Source organism: Numida meleagris, chromosome 4 (genome assembly GCF_002078875.1).
Source record: "Numida meleagris isolate 19003 breed g44 Domestic line chromosome 4, NumMel1.0, whole genome shotgun sequence".
NCBI classification, from domain to species: domain Eukaryota; kingdom Metazoa; phylum Chordata; class Aves; order Galliformes; family Numididae; genus Numida; species Numida meleagris.
In genome coordinates, this window is record NC_034412.1 from 45,027,182 (window position 1) to 45,053,903 (window position 26,722).

The 26,722-nt window shown below is 41.9% G+C and overlaps 1 protein-coding gene and 1 long non-coding RNA gene across 2 annotated transcripts in view; one reads left to right on the forward strand and one right to left on the reverse strand.

Moving 5' to 3' along the window:
• On the reverse strand, positions 1,483–5,233 carry CDKN2AIP (CDKN2A interacting protein). The gene is made up of 3 exons (XM_021396040.1): positions 4,897–5,233; positions 4,658–4,788; positions 1,483–3,863 (listed from the first exon to the last, which is right to left on the reverse strand). Exons 1-3 carry the CDS (start codon positions 5,115–5,117, stop codon positions 2,266–2,268), a joined length of 1,950 nt encoding a protein of 649 aa, XP_021251715.1. The 5' UTR covers positions 5,118–5,233; the 3' UTR covers positions 1,483–2,265.
• The window catches only part of LOC110398413, a 38,672-nt gene continuing 17,222 nt past the window's right edge, over positions 5,273–26,722 (forward strand). The window contains exons 1-2 of the long non-coding RNA XR_002438370.1: positions 5,273–5,656; positions 8,339–8,438. This is a non-coding gene — a long non-coding RNA (uncharacterized LOC110398413). The remainder of the gene's footprint in view (positions 5,657–8,338; positions 8,439–26,722) is intronic.

Below are 26,722 nucleotides of genomic sequence, written 5' to 3' on the forward strand. Positions count from 1 at the left end.
CCGGCCGCGACTCAGCCGCGGTATCGGCCGCAGCAGGACAGTACGGGCACGGCCGTGCCGCGCAGCGCCCCGTGGGTACTTCATGCAGATCAGCTCGCCGCCGCCCCGCCCCGAGGCGGACAGCGCACGCGCAGCCGGCTGTGGCCGCACAGTGCGGCTGCGCAGCCTCCCCTCAGGCGTTTGTGTAGTGTTGGTGGTTCAGCGCCAAATGTCGCGTTGGTAAATTCTCAACCCTAACGCTTGTTTGCTCGTGTTATAACCTACGCGTTTAGCTACGTCCCCCGCAGAATGTAAAATAAAAATACCACACTTGGACTTGCAGAGTTTCTCTAAGAGTAGCCCCAGGCTCCTCTTTTAATGAATCACAACCAAACACCTAAGAGGAACAACACTCAAAAATTAAAGTACTAAGTTTTTGCTCAGACTCATCAAGAACCTCAGCCCTCCACAGTCACCCCTCGAGGTCGGCTTCACTCTATACGAGCAATGTGGACCATCCCATTGCGACACGCTGCCATTTGCAGCCGGAGCTCACCGAAGATGAGGGTGCAGGACTCCCCTCACAGCCACTCGGTATCTCCACCCTAGCAAGGCTTCTTGACACTGCTATTGCAGCCCCTGAAGTCCCAGCGCCAGAAGCAAGCACCAAGTCAATCTGGCACCATGCAGGAAACAATGTAACAGGCTGTGACCCAAACTGTGGGTCACAGTCCAGAAACGCGTGGGGAACTCCTGAGAAAACCGCCTCAAGGTAAGGCCGGCCAAGGGCCCAGCAGCACCAGGCCCAGCTGGAAGCAGGGCTGAACTGGCCACCCAGAGCACAACATCTGGTTCTGGAAGCTGGGCAGCCACTGCTGCTCAGCGTCACATCCAGCACAGCACAAGCTGTAGTGTTTTAGTCCCAACATCATAAAAGAACTCAAAGTATCTAAGTGGACACGTTTACTGCTGAGATCCCAGGAATCCCTACTTGCTCCCGCAGTACTCAATCAGTAAATCTGTCAATCAAGTGCCACGTCACCACTAAATGGTACTAACTACTGTAATTAGACAAGATTAGTCCAAAACAACACTGAAGACATAATGCTTTTACAATTACACATCATTAACCAATAAATTAGAACATGTGATTTGTGCAGGTATTTCCAGAACACCGAAAACAAAGTAAATCTCCTGCTTTGCTTCAAACCATTGTGAACACCACTTAAAAAGAAGTAGCAAGGGGCTCAGAGCGAATATTTGGCACCGTTGTTCTAGAAGACAGCAGCAGCTTGTTTTTGCCCATCTACTTTTTAGTAAGTCTTAGAAAAGCACCATCGATTATTGTATAGGTCCACTCAGTTTTACAGTATTGAAATTACTCATCCCAAGAAAACAACTCAGCCTAGCAGGATTACACCTTGACACTGCCCAAAGTAAAGCTTCTCTGAAGGTGTCACACAGTTATTGAAATGGCTAGAGTAATTAATAGCTATAAGAAAGTACTATAAACGCACATCCCAGAGATTTTATTGTTTTAGTAGCAGTCAAATATGCTTAGTATAGAAATCCATGTTTATTTGAAAAAACTGCAAAGGATTTTTCACAATATAAATTAGATCTACTTACAGAATTATAGTGGCTGAAGTAGCTGTGACTTGACTGCTAATTGGTTATTTGCTAGTGTAACGTTAAATGGGATCTAAACTGCTAGTGTAACACTAAATCAGATCAGGGTGTCATTTACATTGCAAATTTTACAAGGTCTCACAGAAATAGTCAACCAACCCTTTTCTCTCCTAATAACAGCAACAGTGAACACTATGAACAATACATCTGAAATGGATGACTCAACTTCTTGACTGAAGTTTCTAAACAACTTTCAATCATTCAAGTATTATGGTCCCTACGTACACACTCCTATGTGGCTAAAAAAGACATGGCAGACAACTGAGCACACTGCCACCGTATCATAGTAATTACAAAACTGTCAGGTTTTAAACAGCAAGTTGTACCTTAACCAGTTAATTAAAAATAGAAGAATTAGGTAGACTATTTTGCAAATAAAACAGCACACTAGTGTGCCATGTATTAAGGCATACCTTTTAAATCCACACTTGTCATCTCTAACAAGTTTCATACAATTGCTACCATGTGAAAGAAATAGAGTCATCTTGCAAAACTGAGAAAGAAATACAAAATATCTGGAAGCCTACATTTTTAAAGTACAAAATTAACCTTCAGTCCTTGTGTTGAAATACTATACACAGTACAGTGATTCTCCCCTTATATGATCTCTCGAGGATTTAATAAAGCTGGAGGTAAATTTGAAGGTTTTGATTCTTCATCCAGAAGTACCAGATCTTCAATTTCACTACCTTTATACTTCCTTTTACATATCTTCACAATAACTTTCTTCTTGAGGAATAATTTCAAAGCTTCTCTTGAAGCAACTGCTTTGGCGTTTTCCATACTTTTACCACAGCCAGTACCCAAATACACAGACTTGCACCTCAGTTCACAAACTATATTTTCCAGAGAGCTCTTATTTTGAGGTAAGTCTGCAAGTTCCTTCAGGGGAACGAAAGCAACATCTAACGTAGCTTTTACAGACTGAATAGATGAGTTAAGAAGTTCCGCGTGATTTACATTAGGACTGAAGCCTCCCACAGCGACCAGTTTCCAGGCTACAGCCTTATACAGTCTGTTGAAAAAAGGCTGTCTTTCCTTTGCGTCTTCACTGGTTAACGGTTTGCACAAGGCCTTAGCAGGGCCTTCATTGGCCTGTGAACCACTCTTGGAAGCAAGCTGCGATGAACTCTTGGTGGCCTGAGCCCCACTGCGGGAGGGACCTTGCTGCGCACCACTCCGAGCAGCCAGCAGCGATGCCGCCGCCTGAGCGCTGCTCTTGGATGTCAGCAGTGAGGCACCCTGCTGCGTGCCGCTCCGTGCAGCCAGCAACGAGGCAGCCACCTCTGCGCTGCTCTTGGAGGCCAGGAGCGAGGAGCCTGCTTTGGCACTGCCCTTAGAAGCCAGCAGCAGCGAGGTGCCCACCTGGGTGCTGCTCTTCGGTGCCAGCAGCAGAGAGGTGCCTGCCTGAGCACTGCCCTTGGGGGCCAGCAGCAGTGAGGTGCCCGCCTGGGCGCCGCTCTTGGACACGGATGATAGACCACTCACTTGGGCTTTGGAGGACAGCAACACAGCACTTGTTTGTGTCGTGCTCTTGGTAACGGTCACTGGCACCGCTGCTACCTGCGCGGCGCTCTTGGCAGCAGCTGGTGGCGCTGATGCCACCTGTGGGGCGCTCTTGGTAAGGGTCACTGGCACCACTGTCGCCTGTGGAGCACTGCTGGCAGCAGTCAGTGGCACCGCTGCTGCCTGCGGGGTGCTGTTGGTGGCAGCTGGTGGCACCTCTGCTGCCTGCGGGGAGCTGTCAGTGGCAGCCGGTGGCACCGCTGCCTGAGGGGTGCTGTTGGTGGCAGCCGGTGGCACCGCTGCCGCCTGCGGGGCAGCAGCTGGGGGCCCTGAACTTAATGTAGTTTTTTCAGGTGATGGCACATTTTCACACTTGCCTTCTTTAGATGGATTCTCTCCTGCCTCTTTTTCAGATGAAGATGGAGCTGGGCTTTGCTCGACAGTATGTTCAGCATTAGTAGGCTTTTCTTCTGTTTTTGTGATTGATGCGGTGAATGCTTCTTTATTTGAACTGCAAGTCGACAGGGAGCTTTCTGAACCTTTGCTAGTATCTTTTTCCTCCTTTTTGGGCAACGTGCTTTGTGTTTCCATAGGGGCTTCTGCCTTGGTTGTTTTCACATTTTGTCCAGTGTCCTTAGAATCTTTGCACTTCTCAACAGCTCGCTTCTTGGCAGGCTCCTCTATCCCTTCTGCAAAACAAGGTAGGTATGTTATCCTCTTTGGGTTTCTGCACTGTGAAGCGATTTATCTTATTTTCTAAAAACTCCAGCAGTTATCCCCCTGAATATTCAAATTATATATTAGGAATACACCTTGAACTGCAATTTCAAATATTAATATATTGTTTCAGAATATTTTAGTATTTTTTGACACAAAAATCTGGAAGTGCAACCTACTATTTCAAAACATTTTAACATTTGTTTAGCAAAAATAAAAAAGCGCCCGTATACTAGACTTCAGTTGTTGGTTTGAGATCTGAAGGGCCATATGTATTTGTACTCTTGCAGGCCAAAGCAAAAATGACTAAAGTAGATTTAACAGATTATCTGACCTTAAAAATAAATCTAGTTTGTCTAGTAACATCATGAACGCATATTTAAAATACCACTTTAGGATTTCTTTTGAGAAACAAAAGACTTAATTTTCTCACAAGCCGCAGTGTTACTTTGCTGTTAGCACCAGGCAGACAAGAATACATTTAAGCTACAGCACAACCACCTACGTTACGTTAAGAGTCGGCAACAGCTGTAGAAGTTCAAGAACATTACTGCCATCAAAAGAGCTTGATATTGCCAGCAGAATATATATGCATTACATCTATTTTAAAGGCATCGACGAGCAAAAAAAAAAAAAATAGGGGAAAAAATTAAGGAGTTTTAAAAGTCAGTTGTTCCGTTACTTTCTTGACCCGAGGCAAAGCTAGCACATTCAACACAAGCATGATCTAGACTCCTATGTATTGTCACAGCTATGATCTGCTAACCATTGCTACTTGATATGCCTCTTTTCTTCACCTTGGCAACCAGTTCATCTCTCGTGGTGCGGATGGGCGCGCCGGTCACTTGGATGCCTTCGGCCATTTCTAGCACCTTCTCCGTTACCTGAGGCGGGTACCTGCAGGGGCGAGAGCAGGACGGGAGGGGGGGCGGAGAGCAGGGGGAGGAGCGCCGTCAGCCGCCAGCCAGCCGGCCGCCCCCTCCCGCACGCCCGCCGCGCACTCACCGACAGCCCAGGAAGACGTGATTGGCCCACACCATGGAGAGAGAGACGAGGCGCCGCAGCTCGGCGCTGCCCGCCGCCGGCGGCTCGCCCACATTGCGCAGCAGGAACTCGCGCCGGTACCGCCAGTGGTGCTCGGGCTCGCAGGCCCCGCGCAGCGCCTCCGCCCAAGCCACCTCTTCCGCCGTCCGCCCCAGGGGCTCGGCCGCCGTCTTGCCCACCATGGCCGCTCCTTCCGCCCGCGCGGGGCCCGCTCCGCCCCGCCCGCTCGCCTCGCCAGGCCCCGCAGCGGAACAACGGCTCGGCTGCCGCTCGCCCCTTCCGGCCGCGCGCGATGACCTCACAGCCGGCGCGCGGCCCGCCCCAGGCTGCGTTGCGGCGCGAGGGGCAGCCCCGCCCCAACGGCTCTAACGGCCGCGGCGCCGCGTGGGCGGGGCTGCGAGGGGAGCAGTGAGGGGCGGGGCTCCTGCCTCCTCCGTCCTCTTGAGGGCGCTGTGGCGGCGAGTTTTACTTTCGTTTCCTTTCGTTGTGCTGCGGCTGAAACGTGTGCTTTTTAATAAAAAGGGTGGATGCATTCGAGCAGGTTCCTGCTTCCAGGAACTTTTGCTTCTGAAGAGCTCTTTGTCCGCAGCCCTCCGCTCTTGAGTTTGTCAGAGTGGCGTTTCTCCCTCTTCTTTCAGCTTTTCGGGGGAGAAGAGGCGTCATTGGCATGAGTGCCAAGCATCAGCTGGTGTTTTTCCCTTCTTTGGGAGGTAGTGGCGAGGTGAGTTGTTGCAGCATTTTGGAGAAACCCTCAATAAATGAAATGTGCGAAGTGTGGAGGCTTCTGTTTGTGAAGAGTTCACACAACTTCTTGTGCAATTCTGTACGCTTTCTTTACATGGGAAAAGCTTAGCCCAGAATTTATTCAGAAATAATTGGAGAATTCTGTGTGGCAAAGCAACGAGTGTCTTGCAGCGGTACTCTGAGCTTCAGCCTGCTGAGGTGGTGCCTTTAGGACTAGTGCCAGAAAAATTAATGAATTTTTTCTCAGTACCCATTGTCTGAGGGGAAGTGCATTTCCTTCGTTCTTTTGGTTAGCCCACCCAGTGTTCTCTTGTGCATAATTGGCGGCCAAGAGCAAACAAATGGTCATGAGCATGCAAGGACCTGACAAAAAGAGCAAGAAAAGGGCAGCGAGTTATGTTCTTTCTGGTGTGGGTGACTCACTGCCATGGGTTTGTTCAGAAACAATGTCAGGATGTTCAGAAACAGCACTGTGGTCATCACCGGTGTGGTGCCACTCATCTGTATCCCAATGATAATCAGTCCCGTGTGTGGGTTGTCTGGCAGTATAGCCTGAAATAGCTGAAGGATGCAGTCTGTCACACAGGGGTTTCCATCTAGAGATGGGGTGGGCCTGTCTCCTACGCCTCTGACTCCATGCTACCATGATTCTTGACTTCAAGGTTGATATAGCCACTGAAAGGCAAAGGTGAATGGAATCCCTGGCAAACAGGTCTGAGAGCACGCTCCAGCTGAGATGATCTGTGCTGCTGGCCTTTCTGGTCACACTCTCAAAGGAACCAGTCCTCTTTCTAACAAACACAGCTAGGGCTCGGCCCAGGCTTGAGGGCTGCCCTTCAGGGATGGCAGGAATTCAAACAGGCCTGGGCAGATGCAGCTGAATTACTGGTCATCTTCTGACAGTAGCAGAGCACGCAGCGCAACCTTGAACGCTCCACAGCCAACTCGGCTGCCAAGTGAAACTACTGAGGGCCAGCCCATGCCAAGTTGGTAACTTACTGCTTAAGAGTAGCGGTTTGGGTGAATTGGACTCTAGACAGTGATAAGGGGCAATGCCACACGCTCAGAGGGATCCCAGAAATGGTATTTCCAGGGTTGCTGGCAAAATGATGCCTCCTGGTGCCAAACATCAGAGATAGCCCTCCATGGCTTAGAGTTTTGTGTCTGCTCTTGGTCACACCATGCATGTAAGGTAATATTGTCTCACCTGTGAGACCTGGGCCCTTCCAAAGGCATCCTTCTGGGGAGTATTGAAGACCCAGTACAGCTACAAGGCCTGACACATTATCTGGTACTAGAGTGACTCAAGAACTGATTAGAACAACATTTTCTTGCCCAACTTGTGAAGATGCTTCTTTGCCCTCTGATGATATGGGTGAACACAACCACAGATGGTAGCTAGAGAAGTCAGAATCCTACACACTTCTGTGCCACAAAAAGTTTTTGGCTGTAGCGAGCATCTTCCAGGGTCTGGTGCCTTTCTGGCACGTTGTGCTCTTAATTTGTAGTCAATTAACACTCCTTATGAATCAACATAGCCTTTTTCTTGGGACAAAGGCAACCAAGTACTGGTGTCATGCTGGAAACAGGCCAGATCCCAGCCCCAGAGCATGGAATGTCATGCACGTGCCCATGCAGACACATAGTTGTCTACCTGTGGTGCTCTCTGAGAACTAGACACATACTGTGTCGCGGGTTGATTAAAAAAAGTGCGTTTAGTAGCAAAGAGAGAAAAACACTGCTGTTAATTTTAAAAAAGGAAACAAGTAGTGTTTTTGCTCTCACCAGGAAAGGCAATTTTGAAGTTAAACACCTCATTGATGGTGCTAATACTGTGCATTTAATTTTAAGATTGGAAGAAAAGAGATGTTTTTGTTCCCACTGGGGAAGGATCTTCTAAATACCACATTGATAGTAGTGTTGTTAGAGTCATTTGGGGCTTGATAATAGCTTCTTTTGGCAAGATACAACTAAAATCTCAAGGTGAGTCATGCCAGCATCTATAATCACAGTATTGCACCTGCACTTGCTGTATAATAAAGTTTATTTCTGCCTTTGTAAACTAGTGAATTATTATTTTTCCAGAGTTGAGTCCTGCTGAAACACAGAGGGCAGCAGCCCCAGTGAGTTCAATTATGTTCGGTGCAGTTAAGGTTAATATATAGTGACACTCGTTATTCAGCTTAATATGAGAAGCGTACCCTTAACATCACAGCAACGCTAAAGATAAAACTCCGAGTTATTGCCATAGAAGGGTAATGTCAATGGGACCTTGCTGGCCAGGCCAGTAAATCCTCTGAAGACCATCTGTAGGTTGTTCCTTGTAATAAGTAAGCACTTGCAAACCCTGGCTTGTGTTCATTAGGAATGCAGCTTGTTCTGCTGGAGCAGAGTGTTGAAGGTCTCTTAGACTGGCCAGGGACAGCACTTCCACAGCGGCATGTCTGCGTGTGCAAAGGTAACCTGTCATTACTGTTTGGTGAGGCAGGGGATGTAGCACTGCACATTTGCCTTCTGATCTAATTACCTGAGGTTGTGGAAGTGTGTTAGATACAACCATTCAAAACAGCCCTTTTAATGGTAAAAGAGCATTAATGACTATGTAAGCCTGCAATTGTGAGGAAAGGTAGAGTAAATCTGTGTTTTTATTTCACTGCAGTTGTACTACTGTAAGCATCTCTGGATTACAAAGCCACCCACTCTCCTGGGACCTCTCTGCTGAGGAAAACTTACTGAAGTTACAGTGGATAAAACTAAAGGTAAAAACGAAGAGCTGAATCATTTTCATTTACACCTGTGCTTTTACTACTAGCTTAAAGTACTATTTTGCATTTAGTAGTATGTTACACTTGAAATTATAGCAATGCCTACCATAGGGTTGTCAGTTATTTCCCATTATGTGAGTTTGTTAAATTAAAGCATACAACTTGCAAAACATCCACTGCTTGCCATGAAAATTTCCATGCTATGAGTGGAAGCTTAGGATGACTTTCCAGATAGAAAACATGATCTAAGAACAAAGGTAGAGGAAAAAAAATTGCTTTGTCTAGGTTAAAATATTGTGGTGATCTTTGAAGAGCTTAAATGTCTTTGTGCTCTGGAACAGATTTGGAATTTGTCATGAAAACCTGAATTTGGGGGGGTTGATGTGGAGAGTGTCTGATCTTCTGAATACGCTTGGCAAAATTTATAAGCCTTTGGGGAAAATAATTTTCTACATTCCTGACTTAGAATGGACCCTCATCACTCTTGCTACTGCAGTTGAGCGTACTCAACTTACGAGCTTGCAGGGGCACGAAAGAGTCCTCTGTTTGCCACAGTGGACTGGTATGTAACTGGGACTGGATGTGGGGCTACAGAGAATATGCCTGTGCTCCCAAAAAGCTGCTGTTTCTTCACTGGTGCTTGAGTGTGTCAGATGGGAGTGGTGAGAGAACAAGGCCTGTCTGAGGGGAGAGAAGTACTAAGTATTGATGTGCAGGATATGGTGAGATTGAAATTGCTAGGAGGGAGAAAAGGTTAACCTGTGAGAAATAGGAACCAGGCGCTGGAACTAGGTGAGGGAGGAACTGAATTCTCAAGGAGAAATGAATGAAGATGAGTTAAAGGCAGTGGGACAAGTACATATAGATGAGGGGGACTGTATGCCAGCAGCCTAGAACTGAGAGGAATGAGTGAATAGATGTAGAGGCCAGTGAGGAAACCAGAAGGTATGGTAGAGCAGAAAAAGACAGAATCAACTCTCGACTCTGGGCCTAGGGACAAGCAGTGATGGGAAGCAGAGCATTGAGAGAGGAACCATTGAGATTTGAACAGAGACCTAGAGAAGGGAAAGGGAAAACTCTGTGTGCACAGAGACATTAGCATTTCAATTGATTTTTTTTTCCATTGCAGTAAGCATCTACTGGAGTAACAGGAAGAAAATACTCTCCCTTTCTAACATTGTATAAGGTGTTTTGGTGTTTTCTTGTCTTTTCTGTGTGCTATAAAGAACCAAAAGAAATAGAACCCGTTTGTTTGCAGAAATCCATCTTGTGAAACCACTGTAATGAGTTTTTAGATAGTAAGCCTTAGGCCTTTGGCAGACCGCTCTGCCCTCGAGTTGGAAAAAGCCAGAAAACAGCATAAAGAATCATAATGCAAATATTGGTGGGAGTTCATTGTGATTCAAGAAGAATCTAAATGCGCAAGAAGACTTCATCTGAAAAAAAGAATTTATAATGAGCTGATAACATTTACACTAAACTTTTATTTATGTGTGCATCTCCATTTGCATACATACACGTGTGCACATCCATATAAACAACCACACCCACACATTCACCCCTAATGCAATATAGTTATATGTGATTATGTTTTAAAAATACCTGCATTATTGAGAGTGTAAGCACCTGTAAATCTGGTTACCCTTGCTCCTTCAGTCGAACTATTCATGCCTTGGAGAAAAATTACAACTAATACTTTATTGGCTTGGGCAGTGGATAGCTGCATTACACAAATGGATGCTATTAAATCTTTATACCATGCAGTACCAGTATAAATTTGGTATGTACTACATATTTTGCAGCCACAAATAACTATTTTAGAAATGATATAGGGAGCTTTCCTGAAACTTCAGGCACCAATGTCAAATCTAATTTGAATTATTGCTATTGAAAATCATGGCTCTGTTTTTCATTATTGTTATAGCAATATCCCTGACAACCTACAATTTACCTGGTATGAACAGCACCTCCTGAAAATATAGAGCTGTTTAGTGAGCTGTGGTACTTTTGTATATCTTCTGTGCATGGCCGTGATATTTCACATTAATTCCACTAGATGGCACTGAAGGAGACAAGATTGCATGGAAATACCTCTAGAAGTTCAATATAACTTCAAAAAATGAGAATGACTTACTTTTTCATTTCATTACTGAAATAGACGAATGTGATCTCATTTTACAGCCTGATGTAATAGTTTTTCATCAAACCCGGCTCTTAAACACTCTTAGCTCTAGTTCTAGTTTTTGTCAGTGGCAAAATTACAGTGGAAGCGGTGTAGTTTTCTGAGTTTAAATACCTCTTCTACCATCAAAAATGTGAAAACTAAAAGATGCAGCTTTCACTTATTCTGCATTCTTATGTGCTTATTTGCAAAATATGTGAAGAATTTTTGGTCCTTATCCTCCGTGGCAATGCTGTCAATACTTGCCACTTCTAAAATTATGGGCAGGTACACTTTTAAGTATGTTAGGTTTTAAGCTTATTTTAAAAACCGTGTAGGAATTAATACAATATTATAAGCTTTCACCTGTTGAGGAACTGTTGTATAGTGTTTCAGAGGCCATCTCAATTGAAACTCCATCTGCAAGTCGCTGTACAAGGACCCCTGTTTTTTCCTGGGTAGGGACTTTGATCCTGCCAGGAAGGCACACAATCACTTACTGTCATTCATATCTATAACCTTTGACTCCACTCTTTTTTCTTTTTTTTAACCTGTTTATCTTGATGCATATGAATTTTGCTTCCTTTTGTTCTGCAAAGTCTCTTCTTATCTCATAGATTCACTGCAGATCACAGATAGGATTTTTTTAGGCTTTTGTTGGCTCTCATCCTGCTTGTGGCAGTTTTTTTTTTTTTTTTCCCTACACCAGACCTGGCCTATCAAAAAGGTCATTTGCAACAGCGTTGTTACACTTATCTTCCTGGCCTATTTCTGTGGCTCCTTTTTGTATTTCCTTCTCTAGCATACCTCCATAGATTTCCCTGACTCTGCAAAGCCCTCTAGCCCTTTGAGAGCGTAGTTTGACAATTTCGGGGGCAGCTGTTCTGGTTCTGGCCTAAGACAGTCTCTGCTCCCAGCCATTCACTCCTGTCTCTTTGATATCCTTGCTAGTGTGCTAGCACAATTGTTTAGCTCAGTTGTGTGGTAATCCAGACTAGGAACTTGATTTGGCTGAAAAGCAATGCTGGGGAGGGAGGAGAGGCACCTTTTTCAGCTGCTTATTTCTCCAGTCTGGTCTATCAAACAGCGCTTTTGCTGGTGCCATTGAGGGGGGTAATTCAGGGGCAGATAGAAGTGGTGAGATGTGTGGTTGTGGGGCAGTAATGGCTAACGCTGATTCAGCTGGTACTGTTGCTAGCTGTTGAGCCATGACCTGATCTTGATAATAGAGATAAGCCAGGCTAATAGCTAGCTTCTGCTGAAGGGGTAATTCCGTCTGTCCTTCCTCTTCCATCACCCTGGGTTCCTGTGACTTTTCTTGTGCCAGCACTGATGCTTATCTCACTCTGCAGTGAGCCAGATGTGGGAGCCAAGCTATGACAGAAGTATGTGTTTGAAATAATGTTACATTTATGAATATCTTAATCACTTGTTGCCTGGGTGCCCACGGAGCCTACTCTCAGCAGCAGCTGGCTGCTCTGTCAGATCAGCTGTGTTCTCAATTGCACCAAAACACTTCACAACCTTGGTCTTTTTCTGTCATCTGCTGTCCTCTCCGTCTCCTTATCTAGTCCATCTGCTTTTCTTGTAATTGTGTTAATGAAGTCCTTTTGGTCACCCTCAACATATGGAATACCCTCCCTGAAACAATCTCTGTGTCCTTCAATTCTCACAAGATTTCTTCTACCGCAACACAATAAACTGCAAGTTGATAATGCACAGTTTAATTGCTTGTAGGAATTACGGATTTCATTACTGCATGAATGTGTCCATGTATTAGTTTGAGGTGAGCATACAGTTTATTAGGGAAGCTAAAAGAATCATTTTTGGAAAACAGAAATTCTCAAAGCTATACCCTGAAGCAGATGTACTTCCCTAAGGTCATATATAAATAGCAGAGGCTGATATGCTGTTGCTTCACACCTTGGATCATCATTCATGCTTGTGCAAATGGACATAGCATTGCTACTAAGCAGTTTACAATAACATCTTACAGAATTGTAAATTGCTACCCCAGAGACAAGATAGCAGAGAGTCAGCACTTACATGGGCAGCTGAGCATGGAGACCTAGGGATTTCTTTTCACCTACGCATTCTTGTTGTCTGGGTTCTTTTTAGAAATGTTATAAGCATATTCCAAACTTATTTTATCTTAGTGTTTTGGTATGCTAAGGATTTTTTTTCTATTCATTTATATAGAAAACATAAGGGAAAATAGCAAGTAAAGTTTAACGTTGCCTTGGAAACAATAAAATGACCTGTGTTTGGTATGGAGAAAACCACACATGTGACAGAGGGCACCTCTACACCATGCAACAGGGCACAGGACTTAGCAGAGCACAGGAAGCAGCAGCTGTAGACTTGCATATAAGCGTTGCTGCACCCAAAGCACTTAACCCTGTTGGTAGGTGGTGGTGCTAATTCGGCTGGACACTGTGCTAATTAGGTTGGACACAACACTGCAAATATGCAGTGCCTATGACTCTGACTCAGACCTGGCTGGAGGATTCCACACATAAGGCTGCATCAAACCATATGTGCACATTCAGGGAGATAAGTTGTTGGCCCATGGCCTTTCTTTCATTACCCCTGCAGGGTTTAGCTGCAGTAACAGATGCATTTTTTACATACAGGTGTCAGATGTGGCTTTGTGCCAAGGTTTACCTCCCTCTTGGTAAAAATAGAAGATGCCCTCTTAAATGATATTTCAGGCTGTGAATTGTTGCTGTGAAATAATGGACATCCAGCCAAGCTGCTTCTTGAAACAGGTCTGTTTTACTTCTTAATTAGTAAGTTAAGCAGCAAGTACTGATGGAGAAGCAGGAAAGACACCAGGATGATGGTGATTTTTTCAGCCGCCATAATTTTATAGAAATTATGATTCTACTGCAAGGTCATAGAGATGTACAGCACAGTGGCAAAGAGCAAAGCACGGTCTCCTCCAGTACATTTATCAGGAGGCCTACCTTTCACCTTCAGTGAGACAAAGCGATGTTTCAGGTTAGAGATACAATCATGACTAAAGCATAAATTCAGTGTCTATGTAACCGGGTGGCAAGTATGTTCCCAAAGCACTGCCTGCAGAATTGCTGTATTGGCAAATGACTGATAAATACATCCGTAAATGTAACAGTGTTTCAGAATAGTTTTAGGGTTCCAGTTGTTGTTTGCATGAAAGCTCTTGCTTATGAGTAAGAAAAAATTAAACCGAAGAAGCAAAACGGAAGCATTAGTCAAGAGGCAGCATTCAGAATGACCCATGGGATGGAGGGAATATAACAGCTTTCTCTTATTTTTCTAAATGGCTTCAAGTAGTCATTTTGGCAACTTCTCTCTGCTATTTCATTTCCATTTGACAGACGGACGAAATAGAGGTTTTATTAGAATGTAGTGAGCCATCAGTAATTAGTCCATGGCAAGTCAGCAAGGAACTATGCCACACAATATATTTGGGCATAATGGATTAAGATTTGACACCTGTGAAATTATGAAAATGATGAAAATTAATAGCTTCTTGCTATTTGAATGGTTGTTCCTGGTGCTTTGTAAATTGTTTAATGTCACAGGGAGGGATCTGGTTCCCTGAAGATCTGAGCAATCATCACAAACTTTATAATGCCATCAACCCATATTTTTTTTTTATCCAAGGTATGACAGTTATAGTGAACATACAATAGCAGGAATATAGAATTTTTAAAAATAATGTTGCAGAAAGAAAGATGGGCACAGAATAAGTAGTCATGAAAATGAAGTTGGGTATTTTTGTCTTTTTTTTTTAATTCTTTTTTTATGCTATCTCCAATTAGTTGTTTTGTTTGTTTGTTTTTTGGTTTTTTTTTTTTTTTTTTCCACTCTCTCTGCCAGGAAAATTTATGCATGCACAGCTAGATTTCTCTGAATTTTAAAGTCATGGCACTTAGCAAAACGCTATTAAAGAGAGACAGACAAAAGCCAACATTAACTGTGAACATTTCATAAATATTTATAGTCAGTGTATGTTTAATTTCTGTTGTTTTATTTTGTTTTGTTCTAAATTTTAAAAATCCATCTGCTGCTAGCAGATGATTAATATTTAGATCAAATTTGTGCCTGGGATATGGAGGCACTATTTTTTTCCAGAAGAGACATTATAAATTTGATACTGAAGGTCCATCACCAATTCCCCAACTCAAACTGGACAGCTGGCACTCTTTTGGGGTGTTTTCATAGGTTTGTTTGAAAAGGCTGTCTGTCTGGAAAGCTATCAGCAACCTTAGTGCTAGTTTTGCTTAATCTTCAAAAGTTTTACTAGAGGGTGAACTGAATTATGTCTCCTGGAAAAATATCTAATTTTGTCTTAATGACTGCAAGCAACGGTGACTCTACCACTGCTCCCCTGGTAAGCTGTTCCAGTGTTTAGTTACTCCCACTGCTAAGAAATTTCATCTGACTTCAGTCCTGAATTTGTTTAACTCCAGTTTCCAGTCATTAGATCTTGTTACGTTTTTGTTTGCAAGACTGAAAAAAAACCAAACCAGTATCATATATCTTTTCCATATGTATATATTTGTGCATAGTGATACAGTCACCACTCTGACGGATTTAATAGATGTCTTAAACTTTATACGCTCTGCATTTGTTTTTCAACCTCTGGATTGTTTTGCTGCCCCCTGCCTGAATTTTCTCCAGGGTTTACATATCCTTGGATCATGGGCACTGGCTTCTCTGATGCTGTGTGTCAAGCCAGGTCACATCCTAATAGTTATTTCCTTTTTTCATACTGCCAATAAACAAGAATTATGTATTGCAGCTGTCATTTGATGGATGTGTTGCATGTATTGGTAGATTGGTGCATATAGTCCTGAGAACTGTGGAGGTGTGCCACTTGCACTCTGAGTGCACGTTCACGTTATTCCTAACTTGTGCTGTGAATTAAAGGAATAACATTGTATCTTTTGCCATGTTAAGTCCCTTTTCATTACTCAGATTATCCGTGAATCCTACAAATTAAACTGCAATCCCAAATTTTCTAAGAGGAAAAGGCTAGGCTGCATAGAGTGAATTCTCTCCTTCCTGTATGAAGGGTCCTATATTAGGAAGAGAAGCAAAGGAACATAATCAAGGAACACCCCTGGCTGAGAAACAATGATGCTTTCCTTCAGACTTCTTCAGTTTGACTGGGTCCTTGATCCTGTCCATTACAAGGCAGCCCACATATGACCATGTGGGCTGGCACACAAATGGTATTTTTGTAATTGTTATTATTATAGTATTATGAGCATTTAAAGAGAACTGCTTATGCAGTGCAGCTTTGCAATACAGCCACGCAACTCTAGCAGTTTGCCAGTCCAAAGTGGGTACTCTTTCTTCTCCTCCTCCTTGGCCACGCATTCTCTCTACTCTAGTTACAGTGGTGAGCTGAAATAGAAGAAAACAAAGTCCACCATAAAAAGCGAATAATTTTTGAATGGTTTAGTGAGCAGCACTTGCCAATTGGGGCAGAATTGCATGGAAATGCTCCTTTCAGAGGCAGCTGGCCATTTGGACAGCTTTGCTGCTAAGAGTAATTTCCTCTCCAGAGTACAGTTGCATAGCAGTTTATCCTTATCTAAGTCAGAGCTACCATGATCCCTCCTGGTATTTGTGCAGTTGAGCAGTGGGTTGGTCGAGGAAGCTTAGCAGCCAAGAACTAAGCTTGGGAAAAAAAAAAAAAAAAAACCACCCAAAAAACAACCAATCAAAAAAAGCCTGCTTGTTCTTAACTGGTTTCAGGTAACTAATGTGGCTGAAAATCAATCTCTATTTTATACTGGAAGTTTTCAGCTAAACCTGTGACCCGATCAGCTGCGGTATTCTGCAGCATGTGGTGCAAATAGGGGAGAAAGGCTTGAATGATGAATTTATGTCCTTGGGCACTGACAATGTCCATGATTTCACCAGTCGTTTCCTGAAGCATACCATTAATGTGTATTAATGTGACATTTTGTGTTCACAGTAGGTCTTAAGATTATTGTAAGATGTTGAAAGAGGCCTGTTGTGTATGGAAGCATGCGGAGTCAGTATTCTGTGGATCATTCTGGACTCAGTGATTATTGAATGGCAGCTTGTGTTTGCAGGGACTGACTCAGTGACCCAGCTTTAGTCTTTTAGTCTGTTTCCAGCACTACCCTTCCTAAAAGCACCCTATTGCTGAAACTATTGAAATATAATTTTTATTTACCCTGTATTTTACTTTAGCCACCTTCTAATTTGTAGCATTTGCTACCATTCAGTTTTATATTTCCTTCATAGCAGAGCGAGAGAGAATGAAATGTTATTCTTAGCTATGCGAAAGATTTTCCTCAAATGTGAGCCATTAGAGACTAGCTGCAAACGAAACAGCTCAGACATTTGATGTTTTCAACAATGTTACATTTTGAGCTCCTGTCTGCGGTAATTAATTAGTATCATTGTTGAGCTGACTCCCCACAGGACTGTATGATCTTTACTGCCAATGCCAGGAAGGGAACAGAAACTCTCAAACCCCTGAGTAGGCTGCTGAAGCAATGTTGGCATCTATAGAGCATTTCAAGAACATTTCAAGTGACACTGGTGGAAAAGGTTCACTTTCTTATCTGTGTGAGAGGCTTGCCCAGATTCAGTTAGGCCGCTGGCTGAGATAACATTTCAAGTGACACTGGTGGAAAAGGTTCACTTTCTTATCTGTACGAGAGGCTTGCCCAGATTCAGTTGGGCTGCTGGCTGAGATCAGGCAAATCCACTTTCTGTGCAAGGTTTTGTCAAAGGCTATCTAAAACCCAAGGGGTTGCTATCAGCTGGTTCATCTTCATTTTGCCAATATGAATAGAGAATACTTGAGAGACATCAGACTTCAAATTGAAGAAGATGCACAGTACTGGGGTTGCAGTGGTTCTGGGCTAGCTTCTGACAAAAGTCTGTCAGCTAAAAATCAAACTTGAGTCCAGCAGAGAGGCAGCTGAATCCAAGGAAGGTCTTGGCATGAAATTAAACAACTTTCTTCATGTGCAGAAAAACAGCAGACACTGAGAGTATTTACAAGATGCCTTTATGAAATAATTTTTGCAGACTTGAGATGCAGTGTAATATAGTTTAATCTCTTTTCTCATCCCTTGTGCCTGTTTCAGAAGAGAACAAGAAATTTAATCCAAACAAAGGATTAGGAAATTTCAATAACTGGACTGCTGCCACTATCCATGCAATGGGTCATCTCTTCAAGTGCTTGTTCTTGATTGAATTGAAGTCAGTGACTACATCAGAGGGAGCAGAATTGGAACGCAGGAAAGAGGAAATGAAAAATCTAGAAGAGCTACATAATTCTTTTACATATTATGCCCTTCCAGCATTGCATCCTGTAAATAAAGCTGCTCTGAGTAAGGATCTCTCCTCACTGGAGAATAAGGTTAGAGGTAACTTTTTTGAGGTGGACAGAGGAAAGGGAAATGAGATTTAATATAGATAAATGTAAGGTAATACACCTGGGAAGAAAAAATAATCATTACATATACAAAATCAGGCACTGCTGTTTAGAAAACAGTAATAGAGAAGAAGGTCTGGGAGCAATGGCTTTTAATTAATTACTGCAGACAGGAACTCAAAATGCAACACTGGGGCAGAAGTCAAATGCATTCTTATTCTGCACTAGCGCTAGAGGTTTGTTTCGGCAGTGACTGCGCAGAGATCTTTTACACAAGCAGGAGGACTGGCAACAGCACAAGCAAAATATTGAACTTATGGCTACCATGTTACTCATTTTATTTAAAGGCTAGAGCCTTTCCTGCTCATACCATAAGCACAAGCTTATGGTTTTCTATTTGCTGAATGCAGTAGAACAGTAAGATAAATGATCTTCAAAATGCAAACTTCTGATGAGTTGTAGAAGGATACTTTCTGTTTTCTTCCCCTTATGCTTAACTGCAGAACAGCAGCTTAAAAGTGATCAGATTTCGTTTTGCCAAGGTGAGGAAACAAAACCCCTTCCTTAAAGAACACCACTACAGCTTAAAATAGTACAGAGAGAATTAAGGCAATATAGCCACTCCACGATTGAATAAGAGGGAATCTATTGGTAAGAATTGAATATATAGTGCTATTCTTTCAATTTAGGTATGAAGCGTTGTTCAAATGCACTTAGCAGATAATGTACAAAAATACAAAAACTGTCTATGTTCCACCAAAGTGCAGATGAAACATTACTACGCTGAGAAGACAGTGTCATGTGAAAGCCTGCCAGACAACCCAGACGGTCTGTCATAAAGAACTGTCTAATTGCAAGACCTGATGGCTATGTGTTTAGAAGTTCACAGACTTTAGATCAGAACAAAACAGAAATTGGTTCCAGTCCTAGGAGAGGAAAGGGGGAAAGACCTAACAAGGCACAAGGTGAAGAATATTAAAGATTTACAGGATTATTTCATCTTGCTAATGCTGTGAGCTACTACTGCAGTGAAATCACCTCTTTGATTCCTTGCAGGTCATGCTGTAAAGGTGCACATTTCCCTACTGTAAAGCAACCTTGGGGAGGTGCCATTTCTCCCCAGGCTGTGTACAGCTTGGGCTCAAACCACCAGGCTGTAAGCAAGCACAGAAAGAGGCAAAGATTTATATCAGGGCAGCTTTTTCTCCCCCTAGGAAAAGGGTGATAGACTTGGAGGCATATATCTCAAACAGCATTTGTTTAGATAAGTGCAAAATGGGGTAACTATTTTTCTAAAGCTGCAAAAAGTACAACAAGACTATTTAGCAGCCTTCAAAACTGAAATTTCTTTCACTTTTCTCCCCAGAAGTATCCATCTGAGAAGGCTATGTAATTAGCCAGGGAAGGGTCACTCCCCTTTTCATCACAGCCTCTGGAGGATAAGCTTTTCAGAGACTGCAGAGTTTAAACTGCTGAGGGTTTTAGCCTGTGAAAAAAAAAGGTTTGGAGCACATGATAATTAGCAGCTCACAGCGGAAATCGCCTAGCTGCCAGAATATTCCTTGCTATCAACGCATGAAAGTATTCCTTTAGACTCTCCTGAGTCTCCTTAAATGCGTGTTGTAGTCTGGTTTGCCCACACAGAACTCTCTAATATAAAATAGGTCAGTGAATTACTCTTAAAGGCTTATAGCAAATCCATCTTTTCTTGGCAGAACAATGTCTGGACAGAACGAGAAAAGACAGTTTGTTTACTGGACAAAGTAGGAATGTCATGTGTTTATACTATACCCAGACCATTATCATCCAGGAAAATTCACTGTGCTGGGAGAATCCACAGGTAGCATGCTAATCCAAAAATACTTCTTTGTATCCCCAGATCAGTTTTGAAGAGTTCTTGCAGGAGATAGACATTTTCTTAAAGTTGTCTTCTTTGCCTGCTCACAGTTGTTGCGTCACAATGGGGAGACTACAGAGACACGGGGAGAAAAATAGTAACTATAATGAGATTACTTTAACCTTATTTGGGGTTCACATCTGTTTTAAGAAAGCAAACACCATGAACTGTCCAGCTAGAAAGTAAGTGTGTCAGGACTGTTTCTGAGTGACGGTCTTTATTACTGCTGCTTTCCGGACTGCAGTCTCAGATTTCTTTGAATTTCTTACAAAATATTTCTAACCTTTAGTTACGGGACACTTTTTACATGGTCTGATTGTGACAGGACAAGGAGGAATGGCTTTAAACTAAAAGAGGGGAGATTTAGGTTAGATGTTAGAAAGAAATATTTTACTCAGAGTGGTGAGGCACTGGAACAGGTTGCCCTGGGAGAGTGTGGATGCCCCATCTCTGGAGGCATTCAAGGCCAAGTTGGATGGGATCCTGGGCAGCCTGATCTAGAGGTTAGCAACCCTGCCAATGGCAGGGGATTGAAACTAGATGATCTTTAAGGTCCCTTCCAACCTAAGCCAAATCTGTGACTCCGTGATTCTGTGATAAGTTATGTGCATAACGGCACTTAACAACACTGTCATTATCTTTCAGTCCATTTGCAAAGGTTGTTTTCTCAGCTCATTGTCCCAGTCCTGTCAGTCCTCTTTTTTTTTGCACAATGCTATTGGCTCTGTTTTCTTCACTGTATGATATACAGATTATTTCTCTTTACTTTTCAAGCTGTCTCTCATACAATATCAAGAAGTAGTCTGTCCCTGCCATTATATAAATCATGTCAGCCTTTTAAAGACTGCGTGTATGTTGTACATACAGTTTCAGGCTTTTGCTCATGCACAGCACAAAATTTCTGTGAATACCCACAAGCCCACCTCCCTGTGCTTTGTCAGACTCTTCTCTGCCTCTAGGTTTGTCAGTGTGAGCATAGCTACGCAACAGTTTTGCTACACACTTTCATACAAATCAGTATCACATTCTCGCTCATCTTCTCCCTGTGATCCAAATATTAAATAATAAGCACTTGCAAGTCAAAACAGCCTCTTTGTTTCTGTGCAGTGCAAGCTAAAATGTAGGAAGGTTTTAGGTGCGGCAATTTAAAGAGCAGTATTAATAATAAAAGCAGAGTAAACCAAATTATTTTTCTTGTTTGTAAGTTCAGAACTAACTTCCAGAAATAGCTCAGGATGTTTAATTCTCCAAAGTGAAGTTTCTTAATATCTGTTGATCCTAGGAACTTTTTCTGTAGAGAGTAAGAGAAAAAGGGAGACTAGAACTGTGTATTTCATGGCAGATGACTGTTGCTGGCTTAGCAGTACTACCGGACGGCACACAAGGGCTTGCAGTCACCCTGCTTGTCTCACTCACTGAAGACCATGCACAGGATGGTATGATGGGAGCACACTGGTATTTTTTACAGGTTCCTCACCAGCGTCACGGTCGTACTCGTCCACAATGCTGACTGGACAAACAGTGGCCACATCTGTTTTTCTGTTTTAGTTTTTGCATTTAGAATGAGGTTGCACATGTTTCTTCATAATTTCATTTTATGAAGAACTAATATGAACTGGTTATTTGTTTCTGTTCATTTTAGAAATGTTGTGATTTTATCATCTCAAGTGTAGGTAAAGAGAACATTCTGCTGTAAGTTATACCTTCAGGAAAGCAGCTGGAAGTGATGAGACTGGAGCAGAATATAGACCAATAACAGGAGTATGCAGTTAGGATTTTTAGAGATTTACAACATCACTGAGAGGTGAACAGAGCTAGAAAACTGGGAGATCTACATGCTTTCAATATTTAGCAGCCAGAATACCACATTTTCATTCATGACCATGAAGTGCCTGTTTTATTCAGGAAAAGCAGGTCTTGTCAAACAACTTTGAAAATTTTCTTTGGCAAGATTATGAGTACAGTTGATAAAGATGACTCCATTAATGTAATATGCTAGAGTTTATGTAGGGCATTTGTTTTACTCTGTGTGGCAGCCTACGTAAAAGAGGTGTTGTGTGGGAAACAAGCAAATGTAATCTGGTTGTCTGTATAGCTGTTTACTATGACGCAACTCCTTGTGGTAAACTTTTGTCCTTTCCATGTCTTCCATGACTTTATTCCCTCCTAATGCCTTTAGTTTGAAGATGTCCAACTGATTGAGACATTCATAACACCAAATAATGGGTATGTGAACCAAAGCAGTTGGTCAAGGATATGTCCTTTTCTATTTATACCTCATAATTATAACTTAGACCTGACTTTTATCTATTTTATAAAATAAGTATTGTCAGATTCCTACTTGAATAACACACATAGATCAGTGATGCAACCTCAGGAATAAACTCATGATCTTTTAATTGAGAATGAACACAGTGCAGAGCAGGACTCAATCCAGTTCACAGTGAGCAAGTGCATCTGTAAAAATACACAGCTATCATTAGCATGCTGTTAGACTAACCTCAAGATAGCCTATGTAATGCATAGACAAAACTATTCTCAAAGTCCTCTGCAAGAATATCTGGAACCCCAGCAGTGTGAACGTGCATGCCAATTCAAAGTGTAGGTCTTCAGTTCCTCTGTGATGAAGATCAATCCCTGGTGCTTTTCACTGTTACTAAGTTACACAAGGGTTTGGAAAGAAGAAGTAAAAGATGATAACCTCAGCTAAAAAGGTATAACAACTCTGCTATATAAAGCTCCTCTCTCCATTAGCCTTATATCTCTCTTGTACTGGGGAGCCCAGAACTGGACCCAACACTCTAGGGGTGGCCTCACAAGTGTTGAGTAGAGGGCAAGGATCATCACCGTCAAATTGTGGGCAGCACTCCTCCTAACTCAGCCAAGAATACTGTCAGCCTTTTTTGTGACAAGTGCACATCACTGGCTCATGTTCAACTTAGTGTCCACTGAGACTCCCAGATCCTTTTCTGCAAAAGCTGATTTCCTGCCAGTCTTCACCTAGCATATATTTGTGCCTGGAGTTGTTCCTCCCCAGGTGCAGGACTTTGCACTTCTCTTTGTGGAACTCCATGAAATTCTTGTCACCCCAGTTCTCCAGTCTGTCCAAGTCCCTCTGGATGGCAACAAGACCCTCTTGTTGACCCTATCAGCCGCTTGTCCCAGTATTGTGTCATCTGCAAACTTACTGAGGGTATGATCTGTCCCATCATCCAGATCGTTAATGAACATGTTAAACATGACTGGAGTACACTGCTAATTAGTGGTCTCCAGCTAGACTTTGCACTACTGGTGGCCATTCTGTGGTCCCATCCATTCAGCCAGTTTTCAATCCACTTCACTGTCTGCTCATCCAGCCCATACGTCATCAGCTTCTCTGTGAGGGTGTCATGGGATACAGTGTTGAAAGCTTTTGTGAAGCCAAGGTGATTCTCAGTAATTTCAGTACAATTGTTAGTACAATTCTAAATGATATCTCCATGCACGTAATGAAAGGCAAGATTGTCTTTTTTTAGAGTTCAAGCACAGAAGCACTGATAATAAAATGTCTCTTTAACTGTCTAATGAATTTGGCTAATTATTGTGGCAGTCCACGAAGTTTCAGGATATATATGACTTAAATAGTGGATTATACACCCAAGGAATACCGCTCTATATTTTGTCTTTAATGTTCAGGATAACTTGATTTGCTAGCTGCAAACCCTATTAATCATCTGGATTTCTAGCAGGTACACAGTGAAAATGTTTTTGTCTTAAACCATTCAATTAACATACACAGTATATGAATAAACCATACATGGACAAAACCTCTGACTAAACGTAAGAAAGGCTTCCTGCCTCTTTATGTGAAAAAGATTCAAAGTCATGACTGAGCTGGGGCCCTGAATAACTGTCTGTTTTGTATAGGAAACAAGGCAGTACAGAAATTATTTTGTATAAAATCAGTTCTCAGCAGTCAAAAATTTTTGTATTCTTCAAAAGTATATTTCAACTGAGAAAGTGCAGTAAGAAGATACTGATTCTTTATTTGGCTTTATTATTGTGATTTGCTATGAAACAGAGAAAATTAAAAAAAATCTTGCTTTTAGTCATCTGATCTCTCATAAAGTAACAAAATCCAACTTGTATTGTTCTTAAAAAGTTTATTGGGATTATGTGTATGGCTCCAACAAATGACTAATGTTATCAACAGGTTCTACTGTGACAGACTTGTATGACTTGGATAACAAATTCTTTAGTATCTCAGTCCATACATCTTGAAGAGAAAGCTACTATTGTCATAAGTCACTGACAAACTAGAACAGAATCTTTACAGGGTTAACACTGGACAAGTTAATGATTTCACCATGTTAATTACATTCTAAGGCCTATCAGTTAAGCAATTTTAATGTATTCTACATGGACCACATAGTTTTGTGTAACGCTATTTTACTTAGTTTTATATTCTTGGTCTATGAATCTGTTCATAACACGCTTTGAATCTATGGACCAATTTCAGCCAAGCTTGAGAGAAAAATTGTTTTTAAATATCACAGACATAATAAAAGCTGCAAGTTTTGTGAGTATTTTTAGGTGTGCAGAGAGAAATACACGTGTGCTCCTACGGTGAAAAGGTTTTTAAAACAAATTCTGCTGTTACCATTTCTGTAAGGTAAATGGCAGATTTCCAATTGATACGTGCCGAACAGAGAAGTTGCACATCATATGCCACCTCTTTTCATGCTCACAGGTATGGGACAAGATGGACTAAGGAGTATGTGCAAATAATTGTGTATTTTTACAGGTACACTTATCTACCGTGAACTGGATCGAATCATACCCTGCATTGGGCTTATTCTCAATTAATGGTTCATGAGCATCATCTTAAGGTTGCATCACTGATTCATGTGTGTTTTATACAAGCAGACATCTAATAATACCTCCTTTACAGAATAGAGAGAAGGCAGGTCTAATTTAGAGTTTTTTTGTATACAACTGTGAAGGGATAGATCCCTGACATACTGCTTTAGTTCCCGTGCCTATTATTTTGGTATTCTGAATGCATCAAGGCATTTGAGATTATGCAAAGATTGGACTTTTAAAAATATGAGTTCATTGAGCATACTTGCCAAAGTTTGTAAAGGACTCTGGCATCCAGTTGGAGTGCTGACATCAGTTTCAATTAGTGTGTGATGAGTCCCTTTGTTGTTGAAAGCATCGTGTTTAATGGTATAAATAGACAGAGCAACTGGCTAATAAAATATAAGACGAAATAAAATCAGTTTTAATATGTTTGTAGGAGCTGGGTCATGACTTTTTTCAGCAGAACAGTTGGAGTCACAGCTTGGAGGAACTTGAGAACATCTGTTATTTCTGTTGAAAAATTCAAGTACATTCAGTAGCTCACACCTTTGAAATTCCTTTGTGGGGGAGGAAGGCAACTTGTCTCAACTCAAAGCTGACTGACTCAGGATTTGGAGAATGTTTGACTAGTTCGTCTTGTAGGTCTGTCATAACTGAGACGTGAATGTTCTTTGGAGGGAAACTATGAAAAGGTGTTTCTGTTGCGTAACTAGTCAATGAAGTTAGTTGATTCCAGAAGGAAAGGATAAAGTGTCTTATAGATTTGCAATACATAGCAATTAATTTTGCAAATAAGCTTATCTACTGTGTAAAATACATAAAGTTGCTGTCTTTAAAAAAGCCAGAACAGTAGTTACAACTGAACTGTGATATAAGAGTGAATCTTATTGTATGTTTTAAATGTCTGTTATCAAAACAACTAGCTTGCTGTACTTTTTTGTAACATCTTTTTGGAAATATGTTTTCTTCTGTAACAAATCCTAGGGATGAGGAAAAGATCAGCAAGAAGTGAAAACGTTTCTTATCATCAGCACACTTATCATGCGCACATACATGTTAAACCCCTGGACATACACATCATGATACATAATTGAAAAATATTCTCTTTCTTTCTTTCTTGTTCTTGAAATTCTTTGTTGTTACTGAGTCTGTTTGTTTGTTTGTTTTGTGACATATAAATATGCATTATTTGTGCCAGCACACACCAGGAGCTGTATGTTTTATAAGCAGTCTCAGATTCTCAACTGACCCCTTAACTAGCACTGGCTAAGAGGCTTATTTTCTGGGGTTATGTCTGAGTGACAGCCGTTTGAGAGTGAAGATTCCTGGACAGGCATATGTGCCCAAAATAACAAGGAGAGCATATTACCTTTCATAGTAGACATACTGTTCTTCATAGCAGACAAAGTGTCTAGTAAATAAAGATTAGCAAGGAAGAAGAGAAGGGAGTAATGTGAAAAGAGATGTGGAAATAGTGATAAGAGATAGCATGGATTTTAGAAGTGTCTTTGGATGTGAGTGAAGGTGAGGTCTGGAAATTGAAAAACAATGTGAGGACGCAAACTGGAACAGATAATGAATACAAGTGGGAAGAGAGAGCTCTACACAAGAAACAATTCTGTGCCTCATTCCCATTTTTACCTGTGCCTGTTTAGGCCACATCTCCAGTGACATTGTTTTTCCTACAAGTAGTGTATAATGTAACAGTTTTGGCAGATGGGAGGCTGCAATCCTGTTCCGGAAGGTTAATCCCTTGAAAAGAATGTGGTAGTTGAACAATAACTTCCCAGAAACCCTACAACAATTCACAAAGGAAAAGTTTAGTTATAGATTAACCCAAAATGAGTTTGTTTTTTTTTATTGGTTAGGCAAACTTAACACTGATTCAGTTTAACTCAGAATAACACATTTTGTTCTACTTTCCCTAACACTATTCTACTATTTCTATACACTTTTTCTTGTCT